The following is a 27,775-nucleotide window of genomic DNA, read 5'->3' as shown; positions in this document are numbered from 1 at the left end:
CTCACTAATAATTATCAAGTTTGTAAATGGTTCTGCTTATTTTACGAGCAAAACTTAAAAAGAATGCATTTCTGACTGCTACCTTTTCGATCATTATGCTATGATAGGAGCTAAATTGTTTGTTTAGTTTTAGCATACTGCAAGTTTCATAGAAGAATCCCATAAACATATTTTCATTCTGATTTTTTGTTATGCTTAAGTTTGCCTCAATCAAATGTTATGAAACTTGTACACAATCCTTATTTACCAAAAATTACAGATCTAGTTTGCATTGTAGCGATATCACTTACTAGTATATGAAAAAAAGAAGATGTGGAATGCTTGGTAATGAGACAACTCTCCACAAGATACAAAAATATCACACATACTAACAACTATAGGTCACCCTACGGTCTTCAACAAGTAGCAAAGTTCATTCCGCATAGTCAGCTATAAAAGGCCCCGAAATGACAATGTAAAACAATTCAAACGAAAAAACTAACGGCCTAATTTGTGTACAAAAAATGAACGAAAAACTAATATGTAACCATAAACAAACGACAACCATTGAATTATAGGCTCCTGACTTGGGACAGGCACATATATACAGAATGTTAACATGTTAGCGGGATCCCAACTCTCCCCCTAACCTGGGACTGTGGTATAACAGCACAACATAAGAACGAGCTATAAAAATCAGTTGAAAACGGCTTAATTCATCAGATGGATAAAAATACAAGTAGACGTGGACGGTTACTTGTACATCTCAACAACAAAAAGACACTAGGTACAAATCTTAGAGGACTCGCAGTTAACCGACAGCTAGTTCAAAGCCTCTAACAACTAATAAAAAAATCATGCATCTAAGACTAAATTATCTAAGTTTATCTAAAGGATAGACAAGTTTACCAGGATCGTTTCTAAATTTTCTATAGTAATGTTCCTTTGCACATAAAAAAAATGCTGAATTTTTCGTTTCCGTTCTCTTGCTTAAATTTGCCTCAACAAAATGTTTTAAAACTTATACACAATATTTATTTCCACAATACTTAAGATAAAGTTTGGGTAGTCACTTTGACCGTTCTTCAGTTATGTCCCTTTATAACTTTACATTATATGTGAGCGGTACATCATCTGTGTCCCATGGACACATTCCCCATTTATTGGTCGAAATGATTGCTCACTGCATATAAAAAATATTTTGTTTACTAATTATTTACATCTATGCAACCTTAAGCATGGTATGTGTTTTTACTTTTCAGCACCCAATGATACTAGTGTACATGAGTCTAGCTTGTAATATAATAAGCCTTTTGCTACTTGTTCCTTCATGTGCTATATTTCTGGCTTTTAAGTGAGTATATAGTAATATTTTTTCGGAACAAACCAATATTTGATTACGACGACTTGAATACTAGTCAAAAACGCAAAGATAAAATAAAAACCAGAAAGAAAATATTGAAAAGAACATGACAAGTTCTAAATACACTATAATCCATCAGAATGTGTTATTCCCGTTTAAACACGGAGTCCCGTCTCCAATGACACAGATTAACTCCACGGAATTGCCATAAATTAGTTTATAAAGCCAGTGTTATAATGATGGCTACTTTGACCCCTTTAAACTAATTCCGTCCGGTTATACATTATAAAATGGTACAATAAAACATGAACGAGGGATGAAAAACAGATTGTGTGTATCGTGTTATTAAAAACACAGATCTACTAATATGATTTACCATGCTGTGTACACTGTATATTTTCTCATAGGCTTACTACCTTTGAGACCAATGTTCACTATCATTCTGCTTACAGGTGTCAGACCACTTTAAAAGTAGTCCTACTCTGACACAAAAAAGTACTTTTGATGTACTTGTTTACTTAAACTGACCAACAAATTTGCAGAAATGAAACTTTTGGTGAAAGAGAAATATATCTAGATCATTTTGAGCCAAAATTTACTTTTCTATGAGTTTGCATTAAAAATTGAGGATTAATGCGCTCCATAGTATACTAATTTTAGATTTCCAGAAAACCAGGTATTTTTTTTGGAGTACCTCTGTTTGAAGGTTAGTTATTTTGTTAGAAGGCTTTAAAGGTATGGTGAAAATTGACATGTAGAATGCTGATACATGTACAATTAAGGATATACCTGGTTTCTATGAAGTTAAACTTAAGGTAAAATATTTAGAAAGCTGTGAAAATTGCAAAATTTGGTTGAACAGATAGGGATTTTTAATTGGTGGTCTGACACCTTTAAGAAAAATGCGATGAAACCCAAAATTCAGAAAACAATTGATTTTTTAGTCTTAACTGATCATTTGAAATAATAGTAGCCACATTTTAATCTTTTTTGGAGCAAAAAGTCACATATTGCAAATTTAGAGCCTTAAACCTGAATGTGTGCTATTTTTAGCTTTTCCCACCCTGACAATATGCTTTCATATAAAAAATGTTATAAATTTTTATAAATGCACAGTAAGTTGTTTCTGTGGTGTTAAACATTTAAACATAGGTTGATTGCTACCCCAAAAAAGTGTCGTCATGAAGATTTGATGAAATTATTTGATTTTTACCCCTTATATCATTGCGGCATACCATGTATATGGCAGTTAACATAGCCTGATATAAACACTGCATAAACTCACAGAAATCTCATTTATTATCCCAAATGAAAGTTTTATACTTTAAATTTTATTGACTGATAGTATATAAAACAGTTAAATGACCATGACTGCACTTTTGATCAGTTAATAGTCTCATTACTGACACCAGGTGTAAAAAAAGGGGGGGTAATATTCCTTGACTCTTGAATACCTTGGATTTTTTTTATTAAACTCATTGTAAAAATTGTGAAAAGTCTTTAAAGCAGTAGAACAAACAAGGAAAAATCAACAAAATCTGATCTTGATATTGAAAGTTTATGTTTCTCTAGTCCAAAATGATATTTTCAAGTATTTTCTATCAAAGGCTTACATTACAGTCAGTTTAAATTGAGCTGTGAAATTTGAAATATGAGTTGCATTATGCTCAGAAAGAATGTTTTTAACTTCAAATTGACTAAGGATTAAGAATAAACAAAACAAAAGATTTCTGACCAACTTTGTTTGCTCTTTAGGTGTCAGTAGTCCTACTTTGACTCAAAATAGTGCTTTTGATGTCCTTGTTTACTTAAACTGACCAACAAATTTGCAGAAATGAAACTTTTGGTGAAAGAGAAATATATCTAGATCATTTTGAGCCAAAATTTACTTGTCTATGAGTTTGCATTAAAAATTGAGGATTAATGCGCTCCATAGTATACTAATTTTAGATTTCCAGAAAACCAGGTATTTTTTTTGGAGTACCTCTGTTTGAAGGTCAGTTATTTTGTTAAAAGGCTTTAAAGGTATGGTGAAAATTGACATGTAGAATGCTGATACATGTACACTTAAGGATATACCTGGTTTCTATGAAGTTAAACTTAAGGTAAAATATTTAGAAAGCTGTGAAAATTGCAAAATTTGGTTGAACAGATAGGGATTTTTAATTGGTGGTCTGACACCTACAACAACACATGTATCAACATATTTTGAAGTGATATGGGTCAAATTAAATATAGGAAATATCCCGGTATTTCATATTGAGATGTTTTTAAATGTTGTAAAAATAATATGATAGTATTGTATTAGAAAACGTAAAATCACAAAAGTACTGAACTCCGAGAAAAAAATCAAATGTCCCTAATCAAATGGCAACACAAAAGTTCAAACACATCAAACAAACGGATAACAAACAACTATCATATTCCATATTTCTTATGTAGAAACTGGTGGATTAAACCTGGTTTTATAGCTAGCTAAACCTCTCACTTGTATAACAGTCTCATCAAATTCTATAAATTCCAATGCTCACATACACAATTGAGAGAAACAAATAGATACAAATTTAACATAAACCGCTGGGAGGAGCAAAATCAAAAGGACCTTTGGAGATTAGCCCAATTCATCTAATGTCAGCTTTTGAAGAAGTTGTTGCCTTAGTTTTCGAAGCATTTCAATTATTCATTGTGAAAAAAATTATACCCAAAATATAATGAAACGCTGAAAAAATTAAAATTCCTTGATTTCATTAAAATATTTTCTATTTTACAAAAACAACATTAAAAAACCCAGTTAAAACACCCAATTATGCCTCGAGAAACACCACTTTAATGTAAATGGCATGATGAAACAATTGGTATAAATTTTAAATGAAATAATTCTTGTAAAAGCGCTTGTTACAAAGGAATGATAAAATATGCGAAGAATGTGCAGTAAAATGGAAATTTCTTAATAGTTATGAGAACGTTCTGTCAAAGATTTAGTCGATCCTAACAGCATGGTAACTTTCAAAAGTCCTTACTGAAATTAACAATATGATTGTTTTGTGTATGAGTCTGAGGTTCAAACATCATAGCGTATTTCTGAACATGTTTCCAAATTATATAAATTCGTGAATAATATTAACGGTACCACATTTACTGCATCATTTGTGCATTTTGGCTTATTTTGAGTACTTATCATTAAATCCAATGAGAGGACATTCTTATAACCAAAATCAAAAATATATTACAAGGAAAACTATGTTTTGTCTTTCAAATAATAAATTCATGTTGGTTGAGGATGTCCTTCAATGTAACGTTTTACAAAAGAACATGTATTGTATAAAGATAAACTCCTCAACATCAATATATGAATACCAGAAGGCCATGATGTGTTTTTACTTTTGGATTTCCCCCTGCGAGAGCAATAAACTAGAAATTGACCTTACAACACGATATCGGCCGGGTTTTTTTTACATCATATATATCAAAAATGTTATTTGATATCCCCCTCATCCACTTACGTTGCGAAAATAAATCTTTAAAAAGCTGTTTAGAATTGGCATCTCATTTGTTAAAATGACTAATTTCGGAATGCACTTATCTTAGAATTGATATAAAAATCAGCGGATAAAAGATTGGTTTAAGTGAAATGCTTTCTTTCTATATTTCAGACAGTTGCGTAACCAGCACAGAATCAAACTACACATATGTTTCTTTACCTCTTTTATACTGGTATCAGTGGTGGCCTTGATGTGGGATTTCCTTGTCCATTCAAACAGACTAACTACAAGTGCAGACAGCACACTTCAGAAAAACACAGTTAGTTGAAATACACATCTGTGTCCTGTATAGATATCTGTAGATACCATTTAGAACTTGTCGGCCGAATATCTTAAGCGACCATATTTTAAGCAAAGCAAATATACTAAAACTTAAGAGGATCTTGACTGAAAATAGACTTGACAAAGATATTATCACCGAAATTTTAACAAAAATAACACTCGAATAGTTGCATCCGCTAACTTATTCATTTTTAATTGAATGACTAGTTATATACGTTGACTTCGACATACGATATATTGGCAAGTACCGAGCAGAAATTATAATGTTCGTTCAGATATATCCATTTAATTTGAATTAGAATTCAAGCCATTTTGTAAAATTTTGACTCTTGTCATTTCTCAACTGTATGTCATATGTATTAAATATAACTGCAGTAAAAGTAAAAAAAAATGGTTTTCTGATAGAAATACAAAACCCTTACAAGGATTGAAACCAAACTTGCATGAATAAACTTTTGTTCCCAAATTGTTCCGTTAGTTGCTATAGTCGATCAGTAGTATTGTATTGATTCTGCGGAATTCAATAAAGTAACAAAATATTACAGTTACCATTATTCCTTGCTTAGTGCCCCTATATGCCCATGGTGGTAGATAGAAGATTGATAATAATTAAATAATCTCTTTTTGAGAGAAACAATTTGTCATTATATAAGTTGTTGATTGCTAGAAACAAACGTGGCGTCGATAATTTCGAGCTAAATCATTAAGGTTTTTATGTTCACTTTTTAAAGAAAACAAAATAGGACTTTCAGACTTTCAATAAACATTTGTTTCCATGTAATCTTAGATAAATCATATTTTGAAGAATAATGAGAATTTATTACATTACTAAGAAATATGACATTGTCATCCAGCTAACGTCACTGATGTGTTTAAGAATGTAATACAGAGTTAAAATTAACATTACTTTAATAACTTTGCACATTTTGAAAACGATTAAAGTGTAGGGATGAAGGCTTTAAATTAATATCTAATTGTCCATAACAATTCACAATACGATATTTCAACAAAAAAAGAGTCCGTGTTGAAATATCGATATGTCGTGGGTCGTGAGTGATGATCTTCGACGTCATATCGTAAATGAGAAAATTGTTTCTTTCATAAAAATTGCTGGTTAAATAAACAGACCTAAAACAATCATTGATATCGTGTAAAATATAAAGTCAGTTCGTGTCTTAATAAAAATGCGATTTTGCATTTTTTGTTTTATAAAATAAACTGTCGTGTCAACGTTTTTTATAGCAACACAAATTAAATGTTTTGTCATTACAATTACTTAGTAAATATACGAATATTTTACTTTGTGTAAAATCATATTATTGTAAATTCTCAGATTTTGTCAATACTAAATGAACTTTGATTATTGACTTGAGTTATTTTCTTACAATCTTCAGTAACATTAATTGTTCTAAGCAATGTATCTTCTTTTCATTACAGAGTGGTTGCAAGTTACTGAATGCACTGTTGCGATATACTCAAACATCTAATTATTTCTGGATGTTTTGTGAGGGATTTTACCTTCATCGACTGATTGTTCATGCATTCAAAGTACCAAAAGGGCTGCTTGGTTATTATGTTATGGGTTGGGGTAAGCACTGGAACCTTTTACTTTTGAACATTACTTATATAATATACAAATGTTATATTAATGTAATATGTAAATTAAGCTGAATGAAATTAAATCTTTCTCTCTTGACATATATCAAAAGCTAGTTGTTAAATAAAGGCAACAGTAGTATACCACTGTTCGAAAGTCATAAATCGATAGAGAAAAAACAAATACGGGTTACAAACTTAAACCGAGGGAAACACATCAACTATAAAAAGATAACCACGAAACAACAGAAATATACAGAATAATTTCCGAAACTGACCTTGCGTAACCATGCCCCTCACTGTTTTTCATACAAGCAACAGAAAGTAAAGTATCATTATGTTTTCCAATCTGTTCGTTCGCGTATCCCGTATCAGGTTTAAGTTATTAGTTCAGTTAATCTTACATCAAGTTGTCAGATCAACTTTTAATAAACTTAGTAGATATGATATGATTGCCAATTAGACAAAACACTTCCTACTGTAAGTATATTTTATTAATGAAATCGTTATATATAAAGATACAAGAGTAAAGACATAAATACGGAAAAAAACTAACGATTCAATAATTGGGATTAGGAAACAAGAGCCGTGCTCTTATATACATCGGTATATATTCCTCTAGACAACACTTACAACATAATAGTTAAAAGCTCATATACTGTTTACTCAACATATAAATGTTATAGTGTGAAATGAGTGAATTCTCAGAATAAAGGTTATTTGAGCAGGCAGTTTATGATGAAGTTGTGACCACACCAAATTTAGAGAAAATTTTTAAAATAAAAGCTCACCCTCAAATCATGGTCACAACCACCTGAGACTAAATACACAATTTCCTTTTTTCTTTCTATTTAAAAAAAAGCTACTATCGGAAAAATAAATCAGTACCAAATAAGTAGCATTTTCTGGAAAAGTATTTTAAACGAATAAAACTGGACAGAATATATGCATCACACAGACTTTGGTCTAAATGTGAGTTTCGCATTGACATGATTGTTAACGTCGAATTTGTTTTATTGTACAGGTATTGCATGGGTACCTGTAGTAATTTATTGTATAATCAGAGCTACAGATGAAGATTTGGACGAAAGGTATATATATCAACCTGTTAATTAGTATGAAAACATTTGTCTAGTGTTTTATATGATATTATATTTTATTGAGTTATTTAAAGTCCTCTACATAGTTTATCACATTTTTCTATACAGTCGGTCATGGTTGTATATTGCTTTCGGTATAGCTTTTTTCTATACAGTCAGTCATGGTTGTATATTGCTTTCTGTATAGCTTTTTTTAAAAGTCCAAATACTACATGAAAGCTTATAATCAATAATCGCAGAACTCAACTTCATAAGACAAGATATGTATACAAATATCAACATTTTTAAACTGCGCGTGTTTTAGACTGCGCGTGCCTCGCCGTGTGCAGTTCATGTAATTGCTACATGTATGTTTTCATTATAGATATTCAATACAAGAATTTTTTCAACAACGTCTTTTGTCTGTAACGATATCATTAATATGATGTCAAATGATTTTTAATACTATGGAAACTAATCTAAGAGTTAGCTCTATTGTCAAATCTTACATAATATTCGTATAATCCGGTTTGACAGATTTACATGCAAATCTTATTCAAATGGCATTGTACTGCAAAACGTTTTGGCATGCACTACGCAACTGAACATTTTTATAACAACATTTAAACTTGTTTTTGATATTTCTCTGCAAAAGACGTGTTTTGTCTGTTCATTATTAAAGGTCACTTACATGGTGACATCCACATAAAGCTATATTTTACATCGAATAATCGAAAAACCATGTAAACATCAATGAGACAGAAACCTAGCGACATTAACTATAAAACGACTTGTATATTATGATTAACTTGAGCTGAAAAGTTCTGTTTCCATTTATTATTATTCAGCATGATTTTGTGTTCAGCTGTATGATTTTTTTACAATGAATTAATAAACAAGTTATTTGTGTAATTATGTTTTTTTAAAATTCAACTGTCACTGTATTTGAAGTTCTGTTATTACTTAGTCGATGGAAATAAATGAAGAATGATATCTCGTAATTGCATTTTGCTATGTTATAAAATGATTGTGTTTTTTAGTATTAAATTCTCTAAAAAGTAATATAAAAAAATACAGAACTGGAAGGGAAATTCAAAACAGAAAGTCCTTTATACAATGGCAAAAACAAAAGCTCAAACACATCTAATAATAGAAAACATAAACATAAGTTAATGAATTTTTTTTTTTGGATTTTTTTGTTTTTTGGGGTTTTTTTTGTGTGTTTTGTTTTGTTTTAAATGCTAATACTGACGGGTCAAACTTAATAGAAAACAACTTTTATTATCCTGACTAACTACTGGCATTTCCTTATGTAGAAAATGGTGGACTAATCCAGGTTTTATAGCTTTCGAAATCTATTAAATGTATGACAGTCGCATTGTGTTGATGTAGAACATTTTGCCAACATATTGTTTTAAAATCGTGATTCTAATTATAAACATATCTTCATTAAACAAACCCTAAAAGAATCCTGTAAAATTTCGTTTTTTTTTTTTTTTGTTTTTTTTGTTTTTTTTTGTTTTTTTTATAGTATTTGCTTTTTTGAGTTAACTATACATTTCTTCATATGAGCATTTTGAAAACTATATCTTGAATTTAGTTAATAATCTGTTATTCCAGAGAAAATGGCGTTACCTTTTAAAATTTTAATGCTTGGATTTAAAATGTCTTCTGCCTCATTAAATCCTATTTTATTTTCAATGAACGATTACAGATCACTATCTAGAAAACAGTACGACTGCTTGCTTTCACCTAGAACTTGTTGATTAATACATGGAAACAAGACAGCATGAGTAACAGCTAAAACTTAATCAACGTTGACGGAGTTATTCTAAATTTGAATTATCATATTAAACATTGTATGGTGAATTAAATCTCTTTTATTGACGACTCTATTGATAATTGAACCACAATTCGTAAGCTGCAAACAATTTTTGTAAGATCATTATTTGTTGATGCATCTGTTTGTTGTAATTCAAATGTCCTGATATGGCGTTTTGAACATTAAAAAGCAACCAATTCCGGTAGATTGACGTGTAAAACAAATGCTAGATTTTCACTTTAGCAAAGTTTGTTAATTATCATTTAACAATTTCACTTGAAAGCATTTACATGAGGAAATAATGGCGAAATTTATGGAAAGAAAAGCTTTACGTATAAGCTGCAACTCGTATGACCTTGATTTATTACAATTTACTGCTGACACTAGAACACTTCCATCTCTTGATTTATGGATTTCCATTTCAGTGTTGAAAACGTCACTTTTTTCTTTTTCAATCGAACCGCCGCCTTATGCAACACGTTTGATACAACAAAAGATGCATTGATATTTTCATAATTATAAATTAACTGTTAACTAAACTTTGAATTTTTCAAAAACTAAGGCTTTTTACCTCAGGAATAGATTATTTAGCTGTTTTTGGCAACACTTTTTGGAACTTTTGGTCCTCAATGCTCTTCAACTTCGTACTTTATTTTGGCCTTTTAAACATTTTTTTATTTGAACGTCACTGATGAGTCTTTTGAAGACGAATCGCGCGTCTAGCGTAAATATAAAATTTAAATCCTGACATCTATCTATGATGAGTTTATTTTCATTTTATTGTGAGTGATTTTTTTGGGGGGGATTTTCTACTGACTTATGGATATGGTCATATAACTGATTTATGGATATGGGTATACTGTGTGCAAGATTAAACAAACAACTTTGTAATCAAATAAGATACGGAATTTTTTTTTTTTTTTTTTTTTTTTTTTTTAACATTCATAAATTCTTTATTGCACTCTTTGCTGTTTTAACAAATTACTTAATGTACAGCATTCCATCAAGTATCCCTGTTACATACAATTATAACTGATATCCAGGGAGAATAATATACAGTAAAACTTATCTTATTTTATACATAACCATTTAATACATTTCTATTTTCTATCATTACTTTATAAATAGACATAATATCATATAAAATCTTATCGAAGTACTTAAAGATGTTACAGACAATGTGTCGTGAAATTTACGGAGAAAAATCCGTTATCGGTTCTTTTAATAGAATTTTGAAACATATGAAAATATGAATGAGATACAGCGTGGTTACTGTTTCTGTTAACTTTTGTTAATTCGTACCTTTGGATTTATACAATTCTTTGGAAGTGTTTGTTAATACTAAAGAATGGTAAGTAAAGTATTCTTTTTGTTTGTTTCTTATAAGCTTTTGTCATGATTTTTGATTTTACAAATTTGACCCAAATTTTATTACAAAATTGCATTTTTTACTGAAAAGTGTGAAAATGGGACCTAATCTTCGCCCTTTCCTCAACATTTTGAAAAGAGAGTTCTATTGATCTCTTTCTTACTTCTGTTCCTGTGCATACGTTTAAAAAGTTCGTAAGTCTTTAAACATTCAAAATTATGTTAGTTTTTATTGGTAAATCAGATGGGCGGTGTAAGCTTATTCAAGGAATGACTGTTATATTTTTTTTTCTGTATAAGGCGAAATGACATAAAAAATGTGGTGTACACCGACTAAATCTCGTTGTTTGTTATTTAAAATGTTTACAATTTTATGTAATTTCAAATTGACAGAAAAAAAATATTACAGTAATTTCTCATAGATTAATACTAATTGTCATTAATAAGGAATCAATCATAAAAAACATAGATGACATCACGGTCATATGACATGTCAACGTATATTTGTTCCGCCTAACAGAAGTTCCAATGGAAACTTTGTTATAAACATTGTCATAATATCTATTCTTATTGGAACAAATATTCTATACCATTTATTCCGTTAGGAACATATACTGTAATATTCCTATTGGAACAAATATTCTATACCATTTATTCCGTTAGGAACATATACTGTAATATTTATTCCTGTGGAAATAATATTCCAGAATATATTTTCCTTTTGGAACTTATGTTATGAAGGAACTTCTATTCCATGACAGACACTCTTATGTATATGACATCAAAGAGCTGAAAGACAAAAACCTTTCAGCCAATCAGAAGACTTGTAATATCCAAACAAATTTTGCTATAGCATGTGTTGTTTTAAATCGTGTCGTTAGTGTTTCGTTTGAATTGTTTCACATTTTTCTTGTCAGGGCTTTTAATGGCCATTACACGGTTTCGTCACTGATGAGTCTTGTGTAGACGAAACGCGCGTCTGACGTATTAAATTATAATCATGATACCTTTGATAACTATTTGTTTTTTTTACCGTTGTTATAAATGGATGTGATTTTGTTTTATAATTTTTACTGACTTATGGATATGGTCATATTACTGACTTATTTCTATGGTCATATTACTGACTTAAGGATATGTTCATATAACTGATTTATGGATATGGTCATACTGTTTGCAAACTAAAAAAAATATCCTTTTAATAAAATGATATTATTATTTATGTTACCATATTAAATAAGACGAGAGTGTGGTACAAACACCATGGACAGGTGCGGCTCAAAACCAAATTGTTGGTAGAGTAAAACATTATATTACAAGAGAATTGTTGATACAACCAAATTTAACACTAAATAAAGGCTAGAGTAGTATACCGCTGTTCAAAAATCATACCTCGATTGAGAGAAAACGAATCCGGATTACAATGTAAAACCGAGGAAAACACATTAACTATAAGAGGAAAACAACGGACAAACAGAAACAATAAAGTGCATTAAATGCAAACGCCAACATACATAGAAACGGACTGTATGATAATCACAGCCGAATTCTTTACTTGATTCAGGACATTCTGAAAAAAATGGTTAGTTGAACCTTGTTTTATGGCTTGCCAAACGTCCAGCTTAAATGGCAATGTTAAAAAATAATATCACCAAAATTACAACAATATGTGACAGTAATACAGTACAAACAAACGCAGGAAACCAAGCGCAAAGAAATGTTTAAATAAATATTATAATGGTCCATTAGTGCAGAAGAATAACAACGAACATCTTCCATTAATGACAACACAGGACTCTACAACAAGTGATGTATTTTTGTGACGTATGTATAATATTGAAATTATACAAATAAAGCAACTAGATCGAAAAATTAACAATTACTTGCACAATAATGGTGCAAAGAATTATCCTGATTATGACGATATTGAAAGTCTTTTTAAAATTAATGCTGTGACGAAATCATAATTGTTTTGACTAACACAATACTTTATCCACGGAAAATTGAATTCAACTGGACTATACTGACAAATAAGACATTTATGAAAGTACCTAAAATACAAAATTCAAACCACAAACGAGAATACATAACACAATAACATCATAACTAAATACACGAATGTTTGATGCTTAAAAAGCGAGACACGTTTAAGATATATGTTATTTTGGTATATATATTTTACTGAAAAGTGGGAAAAGGGGACCAAAACTTCTCTGTTATTCTAAAATGACAGTTCTATTGATCTCATTATTACTTCTGTTCCTGTGGATACTTTTACCATTTGTAATTCTTTAAACGTTCAAACCTATGTTAGTATTTATTTGTAAATGAGTTGGACGGTGTAAGACTATTAAAGATAAATCTGTAATATTTTGTTATGTATACGAAGAAATAACATAACATAACGTAATAATCCGCATACTGGATTAATTATAGTGCACAAATGTTTTTTATGTTAATTCGAATAGAGAGGACAAACTATTTATATAAATTAATACTAAATTTCGTTTGTGAGAAAAAAAGTTTGATGACGGCACGGTCACATGACAAAAGTATGTCTATGAAACTTTCAGCCAGTTAGAAGATGTGTTACATCCAAAATTAGATCATTTGTGGATAAATAAATATTGTTTGGACTGTCACTAGGACTTTTTGTTTATTTCTTATGTGAGGGCCTTTCAAGCTGATTATACGGGTTCGTTTTTATTTGCTGTTTTAGGCCTGCATATACTCATACTCAGTACTAAATAAAGAAAACAGTGGATAGTTGCATCTCATTGGCATTAATTGATGTTCATTTTTATTGGTAGAGGAAGCTGGAGTACCACTCAAACAAGCATTCTTTTGTTGACAGTTTTGAATGTCTTTAATATATCTTTCCATTAATCTATATCTTGATATGGTTTGATTCTAAAGTGATATGAGCTTGAGTTGATCAACCCGCAATGTAGTGTGATTACCATGTGATTCGGTTTGGTTTACACTTGATATGGTTTGATTTACATGTGACCAATTTTTTCAGTTCCAATATTCATAATATATTTCTTTTTTTTTTCAGGTGTTGGGTAACTGATGCTGGCCATTATGAATGGATAATATTTATACCAAATGTACTGTGCCTCTTTGTAAGTTTCATTTAACAGAATTAATATATTGAACAAATAAACCCCTGTTTTTAATTCAATATTAAAAGAGGGACGAAAGATACCAGAGGGACAGTCAAACTCATAAATCGAAAATAAACTGACAACGCCTGGCTAAAAATGAAAGAAGACAAACAGACAAACAATAGAACACATGACACAACATAGAAAACTAAAGAATAAGCAACACGAACCCCACCAAAATATAGGGGTGATCTCAGGTGCTCCGGAAGGGTAATCAGATCCTGCTCCACATGTGGTAGCCGTCGTTTTGTTAATGTTATAACAAATCCGGTAAATAGTCTAAATCGGTAGGTCACATTCATGAAATGATAGGGGATTGTAGTTACGACGTAAGGAATATCCGATATCATTTGTGAAACGGTTATTCCATAACAGTCAACCAACTCGTGATGGGAACACTTAGTTTAATAGCTTCCTTGTGAGCAGCAACCCTCTATCAAAAAATCATGATAGAAAATGCAAGCACGGGAGTATCGTATCAGTTGAGAGATATGTAGTAGATTTCTGATGTTATTTAAGAACAGTTTCTGTAATCATATACAATCAAATGGTAGTATTTCATTGTCTGAGGACACTATATTGTGTGATTAACTGACAATCGATGGGTATCTATAATAAATACCAGTAAACTAAGAACATCTTTGCGTTTTTATATAGTCCCATAAAGTAGTTTAGATAGGCTGTAGTCACTTCCAACCGACATAAGAGGTTTATAAGAGGATTCCTTATGAGTACTTGTAACAGTTCGCAAAGTTTATATTATGCCTGTAAACAGGATATTATGTTATAAGTTCTTTTAACTGCATTTTCTGTCGGTGTTATTTTTAACAAAGAAGTTCCTTTAAGACAACTTTTTCAATGGATATTATTTTGCTCGATATATACTGCACCATGATGTGTAAAGAGATCACACCTATCTACATTAAATTCAATCAAAATGTGAACGCTTCTGAATTAACAACAAAGGATTGTCTGAAAAAACACTCAATATAAAAACTTTATTAAAGTTCCAGATAATATGGATACTGCAGTCTTCAATTTAACTAATGATATCGACGAAGAGATACCATATTATATAACATTAATTTTTGTCTTTAACCTGAAAAATAGAATAAACTAAATGTGTAATGTTTGTTATATTGTAACAGTCTCACAATGAAATGCTTCCGTGTATACTATAACTTTTAGACGAATTCTGATAACTACGATTCATACGTTATTTCGATGGTCAAACTTGACAAGAATCGCAAAAGTTAAGATGTCGTTCAGAATGACGCAAAGTTTGTATAACGGTCAATCTTATTGTACGATATGTTGAAGTAGGTCATTTGGAATCCAGGATCAGATGCCACAGCTCAACGTTAATTGTTATTACTCCATTCAGTGGCATTAATGTGTGGTGCTATGAAGGTTTTTGTTTGTATATGTGCTGTTCAATTGATATATTCTTTAGGAATAATTCCTAGCGAAGGGCAGTATTTTTTTCAGGGCACTCCGGCTTCCTTCACCAATAAAAACTGGCCGCCACGAAATAGCCTTAATGCGGTGCTTCAAAGTGGCGTTAAAACACAAAATTTAAAATCAAACCCTCATACTTTTATTAGATTTTGAACACATTACACTATTGCAATCACTTGGCGTCTTCATTCGTCGTCGTTCGTAAACATTATAAAATTCTTCTCCCCTGAAACTAGAGACAATTAAAGCCAAACATGTCCGTTATCTTTAATGGCATATCTATATAACAGTAAGGAGATGTGGTTTGAATGCCAGTGGAAACTGCAACGGAATATCTCGTCTGCTAACCAATATGGCCAACCTGGGCAAACAGAGTTTCAATATCAACCTACTGTACTGTTGCCGCTACGTGACAGTATTTATTTGTGAATGTTTCCTACCGAATAAGACTATCTTCCGGGTGTGGGGCAGGATCTGCCTACCCTTCTGACGCACCTGAGATCAGCCCATTGTTTTTTGTAGAGTTTTTGTTGCTCAGTCTTTTTTTAGTTTTATATGTTGTGTAGTATTGTTTGTATGTTTGTCTTCTTTTTTAAGCCATGGCGTGTCAGTTTGTTGTCGATCTTTGAGTTTGAATGTCCTTCTGGTATCTTTTGTCTCTCTTTTAAACAGATTTAAACAAGAAAATCAACGGATCGATGTATCATGTATAAAATAAACCGGTTTTAAGTATTGCGATGTAAGCCGGAAAGACAGTACATGCAAATGACTATAAAAATAAATTATCAGCAATACAAAACCAACAAAAGCTATTTGAGTCGATAAATTGATAGAACGTCTACAACGTTCAAAGTGATATTAAGATGCACATATATTCAGGTTCGGTCCTCTGTCTTTTTTCTTTCTCTGTGGTGTTTTCTGTTCCTCTTTAACATTATTTGCTGCCATGAAATTGTCTTATCAATGATAATTTTTTTTTAATTGCCAATCAAATCTTCTCTTTTCAGATGAATGTAGTATTTTTCGTCAACATATTGAGGATTCTGCTTACGCAGCTACAGTCTCATCCAAATGAACCTAGTAATTACAGGTAGGTGAATTTGTATGAATATGAATAATATGATTTTGTCCCCCTTTTTTTGACTTTCGAACTTTTATATCTGGGTGTCACTGGTAAGTCTTGTTTGGACGAGGCGCGTTTTTGACGTAATGAATTTTAAACCTGATGCCTTTTGTTATCTATTATTCATGTGTATCTATGCCTAATACGTTCTGCTATTTATTTGTATTGTAGTCCTGTATTATTATGTTGTCATTTTAATGTTATATTTAACAATGTCATCAAAGTGCGAGGTTTGGCATGCCTAAAAACCAGGTTCAACCCACCATTTTTTTTTCTTTAAAAATGTCCTGTCCCAAGTCGGGGAAAATGGCCATTGTTATATCATAGTTCGTTTCTGTGTGTGTAACATTTTTACGTTGTGTTTCCGTTGTGTCGTTTGTTTTCTCCTATTTTTGAGTGTGAATTCCCATTACTATAAGACGTGTCACAGTACTTTTCTATCCCAAATTCATGTATTTGGTTTATATGTTATATTTATTATTCTCATAGGATTTTGTCTAATGCTTAGTCCGTTTCTGTGTGTGTGTGTGTGTGTGTGGGTGGGTGTGTGTGTGTGTGTGTGTGTGTTATATTTTAATGTTATGTCGTTGTTCTCCTCTTATATTTAATGCGTTTCCCTCAGTTTTAGTTTATTACCCCGATTTTGTTTTTTGTCCACAGATTTATGAGTTTTGAACAGCGGTATACTAATGTTGCCTTTATTTATCAAACATGACAATTTATCATATCAACTAGGCGGTTGTCTAGAGACATGTTGATGAAGTGTATTATATTATATATACCATGCTATATTTTGTTCTATTGGAGTGATTAAAAATAAACTCATGTTTTCTTTGCAGGCGAGCATTAAAAGCTACCTTTGTTTTGATCCCATTGTTTGGTATACAGTGGGGATTTGTAATACACAGGCCAGGGTTTACTCTGTGGTACGAGGTAGTAAGAATTATTGTTCAGTATACACAGGTTTGTACTTTGATATTATAATCAACATATTGTTCATACTAACTTGCTTTCCTCCATCACGTTATATAAAAACGGTGTGCTGAAGACCCATCGGTGGTCTCCGGCTGTTTTCTGCTCTTTGGTCGTGTTGTTGTCTCTTTGACATATTCCCCATTTACATTTACAATTTTATATCGTGATGCTCTCAATTTTTGTATGGAAGATATTTTCTTTTAAGTTAAGTCATTTCCCTCTCTATGGAATTGGATAAAACTCATGGATGTAATTTTATTGGAAGAAAAGGATAAGGGCTAACTATGCAGACCATAACAAACACTGAAATTCTATTTAAACGAATACACGTATACATATTGCTTAATCTAGAAATATAAAGACATCGGTAGTGTAATCAAAGCTTAACTGTAGTTCCATTTTGTATGACAGCAAGTCAAAACTCCAATTAGCAAGCTGCAATTTCATTCATAACTTAAGTTTGGTATTATACATGTATTCATCGTATATGAACTTTACATGACTGATGGCGTCATATTTCTCTGCCATTAAACGCACATTTATCTTCGGTCACAGCGTAGGTGACTTCTTTTCAAGTCTATTGAGGTCTGGTTTCTAATCCATTTTACTTTTAAAAAATCTCCCTCTTATCACGTGGTAGGTAACCTTTAATCTCTATTCAAGTCAGATCGTAACCTTTACAAATGATTCGTTATGAAAGTGATTTTCATTCATTTATAAGAAACAATCATAAAACTATGTAAGCAAGATTTGTTATGTATTAATATGCTCTCTTTGTTATGTTATTTACACTATGGAACGACTTAATGTCGATATATTATAAGTCAATGCCACTGTGGATCGATAGACATATGAAAACGGTATTAATCATCCTTTTATTTTAGTTACTGCAATTTTGTGAAATGTACAGGATGTCGTGTATCTTAAAGATGTCATGAAATATATTAAAGGGACATTAGCTACAATTCAGACAAGAAACGGAAATATTGTTTTTGTTTTTGGTCTCAAACATTTATCAAAGTATTTAAAAAATGTCTGGCTATTAACAATCATTTTGGTTCACTTTTTCAAAATGAGCTAAAAGGTCGTTAAGTTTTATTGGCTTTAAGTAAAATATTCACCTTATCTAAATCCGTATTCATGGGACATTACAAGAGACCACCATCTAAAGATGGATACAGCATGTGCAGTATGTTCAGATATTTAAAGAAAAAATGTAAACGTGAAAAAGTGAAACAAAGGAGCCGCCGCGAAGAACAACTATTTTTGATCGATTTTTGCACACAAGAAAATGTACAATATTAATGATTCTCTTTCATGTTTTACACTTGATCGCGAATATTTGTTATTGTTTTTTCTATCTTTTCAGGGTGCTATTGTATCTCTTGTTTTTTGCATCTTCAACGGGGAGGTAAGGATGACCGGTAAAAATCAAACTTCCTTATGTCTGTGTAATCATAATAGATAGCTTATGTATATATAACCATTGGAATATTGTTGTCATTAGTTTGTTGTCTTTGGTGTGTATCAATTAAACCATTGTGATCTTTTGAGATTGGATCATTTAATTTGATATGATTTACACAAGTAGTTTTTTTCTAAAATGAGTGTATCTAGTACATGTATTTGTTTTTAATGAGGGTTATGAAAAATTGTTTAAAAGAGTTAAGCAAATATTATCTTATTATGAAATGCTACCTGTTTGGATCGCTAATCATTTATTAAATGTTTATTATTATCATTATGTCAGTTAAACACTTTTTAGCCCTGTAATTAGTTCTATCAACCAAAGTTTTAATATTTTAAAGGAAGGCAGGACGCACGACCATTATTTCAAAATTTCTTTTTCTGCTGAGGGTTTTCTTTGGGGAAAAATGTTTTAAAGATTTGATTGTTACACTATAAGTAATGATTTTTTTGTATGTATATATATTGTAAACAAATAATTTTGCTAATTGTACAGTTCATCAGCTTTTTTTCAATACATGATTCATTGGAAAAGAGATGTTCTTCAAAGAACGAAAAATTTGGCAATAACACGCCATTTACTTGTGTCTTCCCCTAGGATATGCATTTAAAGTGATTATGAATCTTGCGTCATCGTATTCAAACTTAATGTGTCAATGATATTCTAGTTTCAATCCATTCTCCTTGGCTACTATAATCTTGGATAGTTTTAATGATAAAAATTTAAAAAATATTGACTATATTTTGAGAACTTCCTATCAGTTATTAGCCTTTATACAAATGTTAAAATATATTGCTTTTAGATTATTTTGCTTACATAAAGTGCATGGCATTGGTTTTTTTTTTTTTGCGGTCCAAAATGTTATATTAGTATATAGGCGAATACAACAGATTTCTTCAGTCTCAAGTCTTAACCTGTTACTTTCTATAAACAACTGTCATGTAAGTGGGAGGTTAAGCTTGCCACTAAATTTTAACCCTCCATTATCTTCGAAAAATGTCTGTATCAAATCAGAAAAATTACAGCGGTATTTCACTTGTTCTGTGGATTGATAGCGTTTGATTTTGTTCTTTTTAATGGACTTGCCCTGTTTGAATTTGCCTTTGAGTTCAGTATTGTTGTTTAAACATTTCACTTCATTGGTCCAAAGCATCACTATAATATTTATACATAGTATAAACTTTACTGAAGAAATATGATATAGTATTATTGTATTTGACACGAAAATAGCGTTTATTTTACTATATAATTATTAATACTAATGTGTACTAGTAACGCATTTTTTACAAAAAATTAACATTCTACTTACAGGTACACTCGCATTTAAAAAGTTGCCTCCGAAAGAAATGGCCGAGTGCCTTCAGAGATGACCCTGGAAGATTTCAAAGCACGGTGTCAGGAACACAGTACTCCCATGTGTCGTCAGGACGCCGTGGAACTCAACAAACTGATCACTATATCCCACTCAACACAGTACCAGACGACCAATCAAAACAAAACGGTCATGTTGGATAAAGCAATTTGATGAAACCAGTTTAGTAAATCTACCAGTATTTTTTCATCAGGATAGCTTAATCAAATGCAAACAATTGACAACGTTTATGAAAGAAAGCTCCGTCCCGTTTATGTATTGATTCTGTTAACATTATATTTATAACACATTTTATTGTTGGTATGCAATTATTGTTATGTTTTATTGGCATTGCTTTCATTTTTAAAGATCATGCACGATTGACAGTTATATGAATCACTAATGACAATCCTATACAGAAAATAACAGACTAACTGTTAATTGAACATTAGCTTGAAATAAGTATGTTTCATATATCTTTCGTGCTTTATTTTCTTTTATTATAATTTTACCTTAAGAACAGTCATCTCAATAAAAACAACATACATTTCCTTTCTGATGAATAAACTACCACGAATTGAAAACGTAATGAATGAAAAATAGAATAGGAAGTCAAAATTTGCGATTTAAAATGAAAAAAAAAACACTTTTAAATCAGTTATAAGCGAAAGAACATATGTTGGACACTGGGGGATGGGGCGATTTCTCTTTCGCAAACTCCGTAGACATAGTTAAGACTTGTTTCGACCACAGTATATGAGTATACTTTTCATAAAGAAAATCTCAAAAACAAAAACAAATTTCAAGCACCCTTCAATCGTTATGCATGTCATTTGTTTAATATTTTTGTGTCGGTGAGTTTTTACTTATCTTAATGTTAGCGATATCTGTAGTTTTCCACTAACAATGAAAGTTACTATTGTGTTCAGTATATCAGTTCATTAGAAGGTGACTGTGCTTTGTATGTATCACTTCAAATATTAACAAAAATCCATTGTAAAATGCCTTATATAATTTTGAAATAGACTGCAACTTTGGTACTAAGCAGTTTTGTATAATTGCCTGCAGATGAAATAATAACAGTAGTGTACAAGACCTTTACAAATATTCAGGATATCTGTTGTGACATTATGCAGTTCGTATTTTATACATGTGTTTGTGTATGTGAACAGGTGAGATAAAAAAAATTATGATTGTACAATTGAAGGGAAAAGGGGATTCAAAACTATAAACAGCCTTATAAAAGTATCATCTGTTGATACACAAGGATAGGTCATCATCAGCAAACTCATTAATTTACGAAAAAACTCAGATACTTATACAACAATTACTGGCAAGGCTAATAACATTAACATTTGGCAGGGTTAAACTGTGTTTGTGAGTACTTAAACCATCCCTTCCTCTTTTTCTTATAAAACGTTTAATGAATATCAATATCCTCCGTCAGTGCACTAGTTTAGTAACCTGTGGTCATACATTTAGATGGTAATTTTTATACCTGTGAACTTGTCCATTGAAACAAATAAGGTTATGTATCGTGATACATTTAGATGGTAGTTTGTTTAGCACCTGACATGGATATTAATTTTCTCACATATGATTAAAGACGTCATTGACGTAATCTGACATTGTCCCTTTTCTATATCTGCTTGATCGTAGTTTGCTGAACACCTATCCTTCAACCGAATTTTGACTTATAATATATCAGTAATTTTTGTTTGCATTTTGGGAGAATTGTTATAACAAAAAGGAAAAGGCAAATTTAAACTTATTTGTAGCTCCTTGAACTCGAAAATAAAAATAAAGAAATAATTATAAACATACCAATTAGCATGCTTTATATGTTCATAAGTAGACATTATTTGTCGGAAATTGGCTTTTATATTTTGAATTTTGTCTTACGCATTGGTATTAGACCTCCAAACTTCTTACATGTAAAACAGAAAAAAACTATTAAAGTAGGTGTATTTTGAAATAATGCCATTAGTTTTATTATCACTATCAGCTTTACCTAGTAGGATATTTTACTAAAAAAATATTTTTCAAAGATGTCTCTTTGCTTAATTCAGCTGTGGCTCATAAATTTTGACCGTATCACCTTAGAATGAGATGGCTAATTTAGGTCAAATACGTAAATGTCGACTTGTTGATGACGTCAAAGAGTCATTACAACTTGGTGACGACGGTAAAGAGGCATTACAATGTCTTGGCGATTGCTTTTTATCAAATTTTCATAGTGTTCTCCTTAGTACACATACGTTGCTATGTCTTTTGATTTCAAGCTTGTACATGTACATGACTATTTTTGTATACATATACTTAATATAATATGATTTTAAGTTTTTTCTCTTTTTCTTTCTTTCTTTTGTTTCATTAACTTGACTTCAATTTATTGCATTATATACATATATATTAAAATCATTTAGAATATTTATTTGTTCATGAATGAAAGGATATGAATTAAAAGAGATGCGGGGAATATGTCAGTGAGATAGCACATAAACAACACAAAACATATTTACAGAGGTTTGCGCTTTATTTGATTGATAATGGTAATGAAAACGTTATGAATAAAGGCAAAAGTACTGTAATCCGCTGCAAAGGTCTTAAATCGATTGAGAGAAAACAAATTCGGGTTACATATATGTTATTTGCTAGTCCAAATAGCCACGATATTCATTTCGGACTGTCTCTATTACAAGACTTAATATTGTATTTATTAGGGATGTGTCCGTTTCCTGAACGTTCATACAACATATTTTTTCGCTTGACGTTAAGCAATTTGACAAAACCCTGGCTCATTTATATTTTGCTCGGATGGAGTTTTACAAAGCTTAAATATCAGCGCTACAAGTTCTTGTCGTGTGAGTTCAGAATTGTGTACTTAATCCTGTTTGAATTGGTTTACACTAGTAATTTTGGGTCCACTTATAGATTGATGTTCGGTGTGAGCAAAGGCTCCGTATACTTCGGCCTATAATTTTTAACTCTTTATACATTGTGAACTAGATGGAGAGTTGTCTTATTGGCACTTATTCCACATCTTCCTGTTTATATAGGTCAATATTCGGTCAAAGGGCAACTGTCCGGTGTTTCTGCAAAATGTCAAACTGTTTATCGCCTAGGGTTTATAATAATGGTTATTAATAAAAGATGCATTTTTACGTGATAAACAAAGAGGTCCACACAAAACAGTTTTTTTTCTCTTTTATTTTCATCCCCAAGTATGCAAATAAATTCTTGCACCTAAATTTAGCAGTTAAGTTTTTGTCATTTTAAATACATTCCAAACTGAGAATCATGCAAATTAATATTTATTTCACTAAGTACCTTATTAGACAAATGCAGGGGAATATAAAAACAAGATTAACTTATATTTGTTATATTAAGTCCTTTTCTTTCATTGTTTTCACCTGTTTATCTCTTGTAAGGCTTCTTTGTCTCTCATTATTTTTCCAATAGATATAAGATGAATAGATGTGATATGAGTGTCAATGAGACAACTCTCCATAAAAAAGTCACAATTTGTAAACGAAAACCATTATAGGTCAAAGTACGGTCTTCAAAACAGAGACTTGCTATAAGGGCCCCAATAGTGACTAGGAAAGAAACTCATTCAAACGGAAACACCAACGGTCTAATCCATACAAAAAAAAGAGAACCGAGAAAAAACACTTATGACACATCAACAACCGACAACTTCTACACATCAAGTTCTTGACTTAAGACATGTGCAAACAAAAACAACGGGTTTTAACGTATATATTAAATATATCAGATTTCCAAAAACATCAATAGAACAAATTTTATACCAAATTGAATTTAGTGATCTCTTATTAATTGATGTTGCAAACTTCATTGAAGATTTATGAAAGAATGAAACACAATAGGAAAAATCTGTGACACAGTTTTGGAGGTCAAACTGTGTTGTGCAAGAATCTATAAAATATTTTGGGATGCTATGAATAACAAAGAAGCTAAATTCATTCAAGTATGGACATCACAATATAGCAACTAATAACATAACAATTAATTATGTAATAATTATGTCATAATTATATTATCACAATTTGAAATTCGTCATTCTTTTTTCTTTTGGTACCTCATTTACAAAATTTAAAGAAGGATGAGTGGAATTGTATCAGTTTAACTATGTCTGACTGGGGATGAAAAATCTTTGTATTGTGCTACAAGGTACCATCCTTCACTCTTACCTGAAACAATAATGTAACATAACAACACGAAAAGACGCACTTTAAAATATCCATTGAAATTACTTTACTCAATCAAAAGACATATTAACATACGTGAACATACACTTAACGAATAAATTTGATCTATGACACAATGTAAATACAAAATCAATAAAATAAGGGGTAAGTGAGATGTTAAACCATTTCAGAAAATTAACCATAACCTTGTACAAAATGTCGCCAAATAGTATAATGTACACAGGTAACTGAAAATAATTTTGTTGAAATGTAGTATAAATGGAAAACGGACATATTTATTTCATAATAAATAATTTTGCTGCTGATAGTACGAGAACAAAAGTGAAAATTTATAGTCATATAAAGCACTCTTTATTGAAGCTGGTTTATATTTAAAATAGAGTCACGAGATATACAAAAAAAAAAATAAGTGAACATTAAATAACAAAAGAGTATTATAAATTGTATGAACAGGTCAAATTGACATGAAAATACGATTTGCGAATACTCGCAGTTACTGAAAGTTAGTAAAAGCAAAAAACAATTAATAATAAAAAAAATCATGTATCGGAGACTAAAATAAATTAAAACACATCCAAGGGATTTAGTTTTTAATGCCATAGAAAGTCAAAGAAGACATTACTTGTGCAAAGCCAAATGTAAAAGTATCCACCGGTAGAAAAATAGTTAGAAATTCACCTCAAAGATCTAATTACAACTCTGTTTCCCTTCGTTGTGGATTTTCTATCATATTTTGTATAAACCCAAGTTTCTGGATTTTGGACATTTTCTTAAGCCTGGATATACATCAATCAATTATTTGCCTTATTTCTCCCCCTGAGGCCGACGACATGATTCCCTTTTCAGTCTGTCATTCTTTTAGTTTGACAATAAATGATTCAACCAAAAAAGTATTCCCTTTCGAATTATAGATGACAGTTTAAATGTTAAATTGAATTGGTGCGTTCAAATTGTTTCCTAACAACTAGCATTTAGTAATGTTCATCTGTCATAAATGCATAATTATTAAGAATGTAAGTCACGTTGAAACTTTGTGGTAATTCATATCTAATACCAGTGTATATTTAGCACATAGTTCAAAATTATCATTACTTTGGATAAGGTCAATATCATCAACAACTTTATATACATTTTTCAAAAATAAATGTACATTGTCAATTTCTGACATTTAAGTTTTAATGTTTTGTTGATCTCCTTAACACTCAATATGGATCCCCAAGAATGCAGCTTATTGGTATTGCTATAGAGAGGTTTGGCGTATAAACAGCTCCTGGTATTTGAATTACTTGTCTTTAAAGTCATACCACTAATTAAAAGTCCCTATCTGTTCAACCAAATTTCACAATTTAAATATTTTACCTTAAGTTTAACTCCATAGAAACCAGGTATATCATGAATCGTACATGTATCAGCTTTCTACATGCCAATTTTCAACAGATGTTTAAAATCATATAAAAAAGAAAAGGTCTTCCTAATAGAGGTACCACTAAAAATAACCCCTGGTTTTCTGGAAATCTTAAATTAGTATACTATGGAGTGCATTAATTCTCAATTTTGAATGCAAACTCATAAACAAGTAAATTTTAGCTCAAAATGGTCTTAAATATTTTTCTTTCACCAAAAGTTTCATTTCTGCCAATTTTTTGGTTTGTTTAAGTAAACAATGACATCAAATGCACTATTTTTGTCCGAGTAGACCTACTTTCACGTTCTAAATTTGAGGGAGTAATTGGTGGTATGACACGGACAATACTCCTGAATTTGTCAATACTGGCAAATACTGGTCAAATGAAATTTCATGTTTGTTTTTATTATTTATTGAGGTAAAAACTTGATAAAAAGTAAGATCTATTTAGACTTTTATCTTTTAGCATGTTTCAGTTGATAAAAATGAATGAATCTAATATGTTTAATTCAATTTTAACACTTATACATTCTTATTTAATCCTTATAAATTATGATATTGCATACTTTAGATATATAAAAACGTGATTAATAATTATTTCAAGATTTATACTTCTAGATATTGTTTCATATCGACAATGAATAATCTTTATAGGTATACAAAAGTGCTGTTAAATGAAGTTACATATGTCTTATTACCTTTCACCTGGCATTGCCATAATAGGTACCAGGATTTCGTCTACATAAGACTCATCAATGACGCTCATATCAAATATTGTTAAAGCCAAACAAGTACAAAGTTGAAGAGCATTGAGGATCCGTGTGTAAATTTAATTACTTAAACAACAGCCCCCAATAAATGATGACAAAACATGTGTTAAAAGTAATAGAGTGATATTTGAAGACAACCTCAAACAATAACATATTTTCTGTTGCCTACATTAAATATTGTTCATTTTATCTGTGCACTACTGTTTGAACCAAAAGATGAAAAACACTCATTAGGTTGAATTATGATTAGCAAAAAATACTGTCATCTTAATAATCAGTATTGATACTAGAAGAGGTTTGAGCATATTGCATGAAAGGATGACTTCCTTACTCATAATGGCTTATTGTTCCGCCAAAAAATAATGTTAATAGCCCTGTGATTATCTTTTGAAAAAACAAGCCGTCAAAACAGGTGGGTTACAAGTATTATGAAACCATTCCTACAACATTTTTTTAATCCATGTTGGACATTCGTGTATTTGAAACAAAGTAGAACAAAGTTACGGTACGAACCTTCCCTGGAGTAAATTGTATGACTTGATTGCTGATAAAAGATGTTATATGTTTAGGAAAAGGTATCGTGCAATTATAAGGTTGTATTTTATGACACCCAAGTTATTTAGGTAAAGTGAAGGAGGATCCAGTTCTTCATAAATGGTTGAATTTTCTAAGAAACAAAGACCAACCCTATGCTTGTTTAGGATTTCCGCTTTTGTAAGTGAAGTGGGAAGACATCTAAAAAAAGACGATGTGGCAAAATTGACAAAGATACAACTCTCCACCAGGGATCAAATG

The 27,775-nt window shown here is 30.9% G+C and overlaps 1 protein-coding gene across 4 annotated transcripts in view; it reads left to right on the top strand.

Moving 5' to 3' along the window:
- Positions 1–23,003, top strand: part of LOC143065151 (calcitonin gene-related peptide type 1 receptor-like) — a 109,398-nt gene extending 86,395 nt beyond the window's left edge. For 3 of the 4 annotated variants that reach the window (XM_076238536.1, XM_076238538.1, XM_076238537.1), the window contains exons 4-12: positions 1,242–1,333; positions 4,996–5,143; positions 6,604–6,754; positions 7,787–7,853; positions 14,090–14,156; positions 16,664–16,746; positions 17,619–17,742; positions 19,124–19,165; positions 20,534–23,003. In XM_076238536.1, coding sequence (XP_076094651.1) covers positions 1,242–1,333; positions 4,996–5,143; positions 6,604–6,754; positions 7,787–7,853; positions 14,090–14,156; positions 16,664–16,746; positions 17,619–17,742; positions 19,124–19,165; positions 20,534–20,737 — 978 coding nt within the window. In that variant the 3' untranslated portion in view covers positions 20,738–23,003. Of the gene's footprint in view, positions 1–1,241; positions 1,334–4,995; positions 5,144–6,603; positions 6,755–7,786; positions 7,854–14,089; positions 14,157–16,663; positions 16,747–17,618; positions 17,743–19,123; positions 19,179–20,533 lie in introns of all 4 variants that reach the window. The other variant, XM_076238540.1, reaches the window with a different exon arrangement.
- Positions 23,004–27,775: the final 4,772 nt, after the last annotated feature.

Source organism: Mytilus galloprovincialis, chromosome 2, assembly GCF_965363235.1.
Source record: "Mytilus galloprovincialis chromosome 2, xbMytGall1.hap1.1, whole genome shotgun sequence".
NCBI lineage: Eukaryota > Metazoa > Mollusca > Bivalvia > Mytilida > Mytilidae > Mytilus > Mytilus galloprovincialis.
This window is presented reverse-complemented; position numbering and strand designations above follow the sequence as displayed.